This window comes from Arachis ipaensis, chromosome B02 (genome assembly GCF_000816755.2).
Source record: "Arachis ipaensis cultivar K30076 chromosome B02, Araip1.1, whole genome shotgun sequence".
NCBI lineage: Eukaryota > Viridiplantae > Streptophyta > Magnoliopsida > Fabales > Fabaceae > Arachis > Arachis ipaensis.
In genome coordinates, this window is record NC_029786.2 from 18,888,613 (window position 1) to 18,898,439 (window position 9,827).

General features: G+C 34.5%; 2 protein-coding genes across 2 annotated transcripts; one reads left to right on the plus strand and one right to left on the minus strand.

Annotated features, from left to right (window-relative positions):
- On the minus strand, positions 988-4,372 carry LOC107625016 (vacuolar protein sorting-associated protein 2 homolog 3). Its single transcript, XM_016327527.2, has 11 exons — positions 4,135-4,372; positions 3,897-3,941; positions 3,756-3,790; positions 3,601-3,651; positions 2,773-2,877; positions 2,582-2,653; positions 2,121-2,192; positions 1,937-2,017; positions 1,719-1,754; positions 1,568-1,623; positions 988-1,329 (listed from the first exon to the last, which is right to left on the minus strand). The coding sequence occupies exons 1-11, from the start codon at positions 4,169-4,171 to the stop codon at positions 1,278-1,280; spliced, it is 642 nt and encodes a 213-aa protein (XP_016183013.1). The 5' UTR covers positions 4,172-4,372; the 3' UTR covers positions 988-1,277.
- On the plus strand, positions 5,866-6,948 carry LOC107626938 (protein FAR-RED IMPAIRED RESPONSE 1-like). The gene is made up of 3 exons (XM_016329822.1): positions 5,866-6,017; positions 6,102-6,505; positions 6,617-6,948. Exons 1-3 carry the CDS (start codon positions 5,866-5,868, stop codon positions 6,946-6,948), a joined length of 888 nt encoding a protein of 295 aa, XP_016185308.1.

A 9,827-nucleotide genomic window follows, 5' to 3' on the forward strand; every position in this document is an offset into this window, starting at 1 on the left:
AATCCAACAAGATTCTTGTTATATAAAAATATTTTATTATTATTATTATATATACTAGATGAAACTGAGTTGTAGCAAGATATGATGATCATACAGTGTTATTGTCGGTTGACATGAGGTCCAACACTGTCTATATAATGTTTATTACCACCTACCCTTTGAGAAATTGAATTTATTGAGAAGCTTGCATTTGGTTTCAAACTAGAAAATTCAGTGTCATGATCTTTTACATTCTTATACATTTCTTGTCAAGAAAGGCGCGTACATTCGACTCACCCAACAAGATTCTTGTTATATAAAAATATTTTATTATTATTATTATATATACTAGATGAAACTGAGTTGTAGCAAGATATGATGATCATACAGTGTTATTGTCGGTTGACATGAGGTCCAACACTGTCTATATAATGTTTATTACCACCTACCCTTTGAGAAATTGAATTTATTGAGAAGCTTGCATTTGGTTTCAAACTAGAAAATTCAGTGTCATGATCTTTTACATTCTTATACATTTCTTGTCAAGAAAGGCGCGTACATTCGACTCACATTTGCAATCTATGGATGTAGAGACTAGAGAGAGATTTTCTGGCTCGGTTACTCACTTATTTCCTCTAACAAAAATGTTATTCGTGTACTAAAATCAACTATTAAAATTAGCGACCAATATATTTGTGTATAAATACATGTGTGATTTAATTTATATTTTCAATGTGTATTTATATTCCAGCATGTATTTTATACTAGGAGCTGATTTTGGTGTACACGTAGCATAGTTCTTCCTCTAAATGAACGTAAAAGCACTAGTTTTCAAAAAACTATCTTTAAGGACCACCTTTGGGTTGGTTTATGTGCTGATTTTTTTGCTTGATGTTTAATGATCAATCTATAGTTCTACATGAATACTTAAAATGTATGAACAAGATATGAAGCCGAGGCTTCAAGAATCAACACATGCTGATGCTTTTGGTAAGGTGTGATAAAAAATAAAATAAAAATAAAGAGCTGAAATTGTAATGCATCTCAACATAAATGGGGACGTCATTTTTTTATCACCCAGAACATACAACAACTTAGTAGTTTTGCGTAGTTGCATTTACAGATAGCATCAAACTTAGTTATGATGTTCTGTGATTTAATGTTCTTTCCATCCCCAATTACAAGTACTATGGTATATATTCTCTATCTCAGCTTAGAATCCATTCCATTACATTGAAGGAGTTATGGAAAGAATTTACAACTGAGTTTAATGGGAATCATAATCTTTGAACAAAATATTATGGGTTTCTAAGAGCGGCCAAACGTTCCTCAAGTTCATCAATGCCAGAGCTGAAAATGCATCAAATTTCCAAGGTCAAATAATCTGAACATAAAAATCAAACATCTAAAGTTTTAACATAGTAGAGAAAGAAAATTGATGAAAAATTAATGTTAGATGGCATTCCCAGTTTCCTGCAGCAAATATAATTTACATAAAGGAATCCAATCTTCTTTTACTCAAAAAAGAAATTTAGAACGAAGGAAAGCTGATAAACTATTGATGAAAAGGAAATTCGATCATAAATACCTGCCAACATTTTCGGTATTCTTTGATTTGATTCTCCCTTTGGGGGCTGCTGATAACTGGAAAAGTTCAAAGTGAAGACAAATCAATTAGATTGAGCAAAAGCATTGAAACAAATGATAACAGTGTAGAGATTATTGAAAACGATTCCAACCTGTGAGGCGACGTCAACGCCAATTTCATCAAGCACCTGTTCGAAAAGTCAATTGAAATTTCCATCAAATCCTTTTTGTAATTTCAAAAGCCCTGGTACCTCAAAATAACCAAATCTTGAATTTCTGCCTTATTCGGACTAATTGCTCACTTTGCGAATGCACAATCATTACTTTAGTTCTAAACCTTATACACTAGACTATAAACCAAATGCAGTACCTGATTTGTCAGCTCTTCAGTCTCGTCTTCAGCTTCATCATCATCCAAGGCTTCATCTATGGCATCCGACATCATTTCAGTCTGGGCATATAAAATACACCATAATAGTCCGTGATCCATGGAAACTTAAGTAACAATGATCTGTACCAACTTTAAAATATTCTAAAATCAAACATAATCTCACGGTCATATCCATTTGTGCTGATTGTTTCTGGAACTCCTGTATAGTTTTGGCCTGCTTTGCAGGTGCCATTTGCTGTAAACAAGATTCTCGAATTTAGCACAGGTGAAGACGGTTAAAATAAATTATGCAGAAACTACTTCATGGACTCCAATAACAAAAAGAGATTCCTCACAAGCCTTTGAAAAAACAAAAAATTTCAATAAATTGACCATTCAATGGAAACTAAACTCTCTCACTCTCACAAGCCTGATAATAAGTAATAACCCATAAATGCCAACCTGGTAAACACTAGCACATCAAGCGGTCAATGCCTTGATTCAATGTCATTGTCAAGTCAAAATACATAATAACATTTGCCAAAAATCATGCGAGACTTTCATACAAACAAAGAACTTTCGAGTCTCTCTATGAAAAGAGAAATTTTGGGATATAACTAAATTATAAAGATAAAAACATGTTACCTTATTCATAGCTGCCATTGCCTTAGTGGCACCTTTCATGCCAACAGCAATGGAAGACTGAGCATGCATCGCCTGTGTAAGAAACAAAAAATGTAGCAACGACCACAAATCATCTATCTTTCGTTCATGCTCACTCGCAAGTACGAAAAACAAGAGACCATAGAGACAACAGTTAAACAACTCAGGCATACCTGTGTGTGAGTTGCTATGCCCCTCATCTGAGCTCGACTACCTTGAAGATTAGCTATTTGTTGCCTAAGCCTGATCAACTGCCGCGCTAGAATTTTAGTTGCAGCCTGAAAAAAATGCATGATGTGTAAGGGAAATATCAAAAACCCACGTGCAGTATATCAACAACATATCATGGTAACAGATGATCAAGTCTGAATGCAGAAAACAAAACTATGATCAACGCATATCATAGTTAGAAAAACACAACGAAAGCAAGTCCGCCTCTAAGATAAACAATTGAAGGCGCATAATATCCACCATCGGGCCCTATTTAGTAACTATCTTAATACATGATTATAGAGATATTTGGAGAGACAAACTTATTTGGAGACGGAAATAGATTTAGAAATAGGCAAAATGCATTAGTGTACAAGTACAAAATTTGATTGATATTCTATCCATCCAAAAACTAGAGACAATAGAATAGTGACAAAGACATAACTTTTCTATCTTATCCCTATCTTCTGTCCCGTAATATCTATCTTGAGACACTTACTAAACACAACCTTAAAGTTTATAGGTTTAAATTCATGATATACTTTAAACTAGAGTAAAACAATACATCAAGGAGCGTGATTTGATAGCTTAAAAGAGTGAATACCAGCCACTCAAAGATTCGAACTAATGTCAGATAATTCTATTGAAAATTCCAGCAGCTAAATTCTGGCAAATCAATAGCTTTCCATCAAATCAAATCAAAGGTGAATACCGATTACCGAATACCCCTTTACTTGCACACTTTAGAAACAAAGTCGCTTTCAAAGATCTTTGTTCGGTTAGTTATGTACCTCATTTCCTGTCTTAGCAGTTCTCTTTATCTCAGCAACAAGCTTCTTTTCCTAAAAATATAGAAAAGCAACCACATCAGAACATAACACTCAAAACTTGAAGAATAATAGGATATTCAAATTCAATCCTTAAAAGAGTTTGATTAGAAACTTACTTCCAATTGCAATGCACTAATTTCCTTCTCTATACCTGTGGATTATAATCAAGAAAAACACATAAATATGTAAAATTGGCAACCTTAACAAGAACACCTTTAATAGCAGTTATGAACTGAAAACTGCATCAATTGCATTACCTCTAGTAGCATTTGCCATTTCTCGTTTACTCTCCCTAAGAACCTCTGGAACAAAAAAACAAAACAAAAAAACACCAATGGAACATGAGAAAAAAAAGTATTTGAGGTCAATAAATCAAGGGCATTGTAAATTAAGAAGAATTTCAATTGAAACAAACATCCAATAATTGACGGGACAAGCAATGATGAGAAATAATTCAGAAATGTTTTATTTGAAAGAAAAAGGAAGAGGAGGAACCTTTGGGAGATGGTTTCTTAGAGAAGATGTTCTTCATGGTGTGTGAACACAACGTAGTATCTGTCGAAGTCTTGGTTTTGTGAAAGGGGATTCCAAAGGGTACTGAGAATCAGTGTTCAGATCAGAACCCCGAACCAATGCTGGAGAGTGCAGGTACATAACATAACAAACATCCTCGTATTTATTAATTTTTTTTTCCTTTTTGGTATTATTGTAATATTTTTTTCCGCAGTATCCCAAACCGACGAATAAAGAATCAAGCCATTGCAGATTGGATATTTATTTAAAAACTTGTTATTAGCTAATAATTTATTATATATAAAATGAAATTTAAATTTGACGTTTATGTAAATAAATTAGACCAATCTAATTTGGTTTGACATTATGGTATTTATTAACGGAAAAGTTCTACATCTATGTAAAAATTATATGGATGGTATCCAAGTACTTTTCACTTTACGCATTTTTTTCTATCCACATACTTGTTTGTTTTACATGCGCCTCATATAATGTATATAACGTAATTCTTATTTTGCGTGATCAACCTTTCTCAACCTAAACCTTTCCATATAACGTAAACCACCTTCTTCTTCTTCTTCTTCTTCTTCTTCAATGTAATTAAATTCGTTGTTCTCCTTTATTCGCATTTTTTTCTCTGCATTATGGATCTGGATTGACTTCAACGTAATTAACTTCGTCGTTCATCTTCTTCTTCTTTTTCTTCTTCAATCTGCAATTCTGAATTGAAACAATGAATGAATCAACTTCAAATCAGTTGAATGAGTGCAATTTGGATAATTCTTCTGGAACGCATCAATTTGATGAGGTTTGGATTATTGAATTTTGAATCGAATTCAATGGAATGAAATTGCTAATTTTATTTGAAGTGAATTGAATGGACTGATGTGATCTATATCTGAATTGAATTGAATTGAATTGATAATATGTAACTGTGAGTAACTGTGAGTAACTTTTCAATTCGGTAAGTACTAAAGATTTGCTTTCACAATGTGCATGTGTTCGGTTCGGTATGCAGAAAGGAGTCTAAAAAAAATTAGACGAATATATTCTGTTTTGTTCCCCAAGCACTATATAATTGTTTCACCGTAATTAAGATTTTGGTTCACCATAATTAAGATTTCGGTTCACCATACAGATCAGCTGTGTTGTGGATGAAAAATTTGTCCTAAAGGTGGGAATGATTTTCAAGGCACTAGAAGAAACTGGAAAGTTCTACAAACATTATTCCAAACTTGCCCGTTTTTTTTACCAAAATAAGGAACACAACTCGGGACGGAGACAAGATTAAGAATCAACTAATTGTATGTACCAGAGAGGGGAGGTGGAAATCAAAGATATCTCCAACTTTGAAGACAAACCCTTCGGCTGGGTTGAATTGTCCGGCCAGAATTTATGTACACATAATGAAGAATGTTGGTGTTTGGACAATTTTCAAAGTTGTTTTGAATCACTCACATCCTTGTTGTCCAGACCAGGCTGAGATGCTCAAACAACACAGGGAGCTTAGCATGTTCGTGCGTCGCACCATTGAAACCCACGAGGAAGCCAGAATCAGACCGAGCAAAACTTACCAATCATTTGTGGCAGTAGCTGGTAGCCACCGTGAACTAGGTTTTATAGAAAAAGATGTTAGGAATTAACATCACAAGGAAAGTACAGAATATTTTCGAAGAAGATGATGCCAAAGAATTTGGGAAGTACCTAGTAAGAATGAAAGAGAAAAACCAAAATTTCTTCTTTGAACTCAACCTTGAAGGCGATCACTGCATTAAACATGCATTTTGGGCTGATGCAAGAAGCAGGGCTGCATTTGATTATTTCAGAGACGTGGTTTCATTTGACACCACCTATAAAACAAACAGGTATTCGGTTCTTTCATATATATTTTTTATGTTCAGTGAGTGTATATATTTCGGTTCACCACCGTGTGCTTGTTATTTATGCAGGTACAATTTGGTTTTAGGTTCTTTTGTGGGCGTGAATCACTACGGCCAGTCGACACTTCTTGGATGCGCGCTGATGAAAAATGAGGACATCCAATCATTTAAATGGCTATTTGAGTGTTGGCTACATTGCATGGGAGGGAAGGCACCAAAAGGTATTCTTACTGATCAATGCGCATTGATTCAAAGGGCAATTAAGCTGTGCATGCCAACAACAATTCATCGCTGGTGCATCTGGCACATTATGAAGAAGATCCCAAGCAAATTAAATGGCTACAAGGGACACAACGAAATCGAACAAGAGATGAGCCATGTTGTTTGGAACTCGTACACAAAAAAAGCATTTGACAGAAACTGGATTGATATCCTTAGAAAGTATGGCCTCGAAGGCAACAAGTGGCTTTCAGGTAATTCAGATTTCAATTCGAATTATTTTTATGCTCATATATTTTTTTCCCAAAGCATGCACTGTTTTCGGTTTACCAGACCTTATGGGTTTGGTTTGGTTTGGTTTGCAGAGTTGTACGAGGATCGACATATATGGATTCCAGTTTACTTGGATCACCACTTTTGGGCTGGGATGAGAAGCACACAAAGGAGTGAGAGAATGCATTCATTTTTCAACAAGTTCATCACACGGAATAGCTCCTTGAGACAATTCGTAAAGCAATACGACAATTGCCTAGCAAGTAGAGAGCAAGCAGAGAGAGAATTTGATGCTGTAAATTTTCACACCGTGATACCGTGCGCAACAAAATCAGCAATAGAGGCACAGTTTCAACATGTATATACCCATGAGAAGTTCAGGAAAGTTCAAGCTCAATTCAGGGAGGCATACACACATCAATAGCAGCCAAGATGAACCTCTACTGGAGCCAAAAAGTAAGAAATTTGACAAATTTGTGTTTCGGTCGCACAATATATGTGAATTTGCATCCGAGCATTTGACAAGGTCATGGTGAAGATAGAAGAATATCAAGAGAGAAGCAAAGGAAAAAGTTTGTTAACCCACGAAGAAGCGACATTAAACAATGTGAATGACCTTCAAAGCCCACTACACGTCAAAACAAGAGGTCACCCCAAGAACAGACTTGGATCAAACCTGGAAAAAAATATCTCAAATTTCATGAAGAAAAAGAAAAAGACAGCTCCAAGCGAGGTAAAATTGACTTGTTTTTTATTAGTTAAAAATTCAATTGTTCATTTTGCTAATATACAATTAATTATGTCTTTTGTAGTTGAACCTTTTAGACTTCGGATCATCGATTCAGTCAAGCTCCACTCTTTACAATGCACCAGATATGAATTATCCAAGAGAAGATTGTACAAGTTTTAGTTTTTATTAATGTAAATTTTTGTTCACCCATGAGCAAATTTCGGTTCACCATGGTTATAGCAGGGTTAATTTATGACTGTTGTTAGTCTTTAATGAATAGTCACTTTTTTTGTGAAATTTCATATTGATATATGCAGTTTTTTTTATTCGTCTAGTGTATTAATTTCTAAGTTGAATAATTAGAATTTGTTTTGAGAAACAGGAATCTGGTGTAGTGCTAGTTACATTTTTCGTGTGATTAATTAAATAAAATTATTAAAAAAATCTAAAAGAGTAACATAATTATTTTTAACTTACATTGGTGGAGCTTTAAAACTCTTTCTTGGACGGATTTTCAGGGTTTAGGGTTTTAGGGTTTAGTGTTTAGGGTTTAGGGTTCAGGGTTCAGGGTTTAGGGTTTAGGGGTTCAGGGTTCAGGGTTTAAGGGTTCAGGGTTTAGGATTTAGGGTTAAGGTTTTAGGGTTTTAGGGGTTTAAGGTTTATGGGTTTAGGGTTTAATGTTCAGGGTTCTGGGTTTAGTGTTTAGGGTTTAGGATTTAGTGGTTCAGGGTTCAGGGTTCAGGGTTTAGGGGTTCATTGTGTTTCCAACTTTCGGTTCGCCCAGTATATTAATTTCTGTTCATCGTGTTCGGGGTTCAGGGTTGAAGGTTTAGGGTTTAGGGTTAGGGGTTTATGGTTTAGGGGTTCAGGGTTCAGGATTTAGGGTTTAGGGTTTTATGGGTTAGGGTTTTAGGGTTTTAGGAGTTTAGGGTTTAGGGTTTAGGGGTTCAGGGTTCAAGGGTTTAGGGTTTAGGGTTTTAGGGTTTAGAGTTTTAGGGTTTTAGGGTTTATGGGTTCAAGGTTCAGTGTTCAGAGTTCTGGTTTTAGTCTTTAGGGTTTAGGGTTTAGGGGTTCAGTGTGTTTCTAACTTTCAGTTTGCCCATTGTATTAATTTTGATTCACTGTGTTCTTTTAGAGTTCGTAATGTATTGGTAAATACAATGATTGCAATCATTGAGAACCTGAAATAAAATAGCAGCCAGACAGTTCCAACAGATATATAAATTAACATCTCAGATGAGCAATTTATCTTGAATCAAATATAAATATTAACATTAATATTTAGATTAATATTCACATATATACATTTGAAGTAAGCATTTTTTGCTTTTTAAACAAGTTAAACAAAATATTGTTAATTACAAACAGCCAATCATAGTATATGTATTTACTATCTAAATCCCCATATGTGAATTTATAATAAGGGCTGGAGAGGGCAGCAAATGACTTCGGGAGTCTTATTGCTTCAGATTCTCAAATCACTTGGTCTCTAATTTTGTTCATTTCATGCAACAGAATATGGGACCATATTGGTATCTGAAGCTATCAATCTCTCCCTACATTTCAATTGAAAGTAATTAGTTACATAAGAAATGAACCCAACTGAAATCAGAAAAGAAAGAAGTTTATAAATTTAGAAAGTACTTACTTGTGTCCAAGCTCTATATTTATATCTCCTCTTGCTTTTGATTTTTTGTTGAACATTTTATTGGATATACTCTGCTTCTACTCCAAGTCCATCCTCCATTAAGGGTTCCGCCCCAGCATAAACCCTCATCTGAGAAATTATTAATCCTTGAAAGGTATGCAAAAATTGAAAAAAATAAATCAACAACACTCAACCGAACTCATTTCATGTACTGAATAGTTTGAATAATTTACAATAAAATAACTTACAACAAATTTGTTCAGTTTCTTCCTTGAATCAGGTATATTTTCTGGCAGCTTATTGATAGGGTCAAGCACATAGAATTTTTTTTTGTTGACATCAGCAATCCACAATCACCAATGGGCTCTGTTACAAATTGGCACAAATAGCTGAAGTTTGGGAAAATTATAGAATATTTCAGTCGAAACAATAGCAAACAAGAGAATTATCAAAGAATTTTTAGAAATTACAACTTACAAATAGATGCGATGCAAGTTTCCTTTTGTCAAGAAACTGGCGGTGGTGGGCATATTGCTCAATATCAAACCTGTAGGCCTTGTTTGTCCTCTTATCAGTGTAGGACTCACCATGTGTTCCCAACATAAAATTCTGCAAAATGAATATCAGTTAAATCACATTTCCACCGAACCCAACACAATTCATATGCTAAATAAAATGTGAAAAACATTCAATCATCAAGAGAAAAGTTTTCTTCATGCAAAAGAACTCAACAAAATGCATAAAAATCAGGTGAATCAATATTAACATTCCCACCGAACCGAAAAGTAATCAGCAGTGAATAAGAAATTTAGCTTACCACAATATCCAGCGGTACAATGTATATTTGTTCCTGATACCGCCGAACTTTTATTTGGTTGAGAATCATGCTGTGTATACTAACCACCTACAGGATGAAAATTTATGA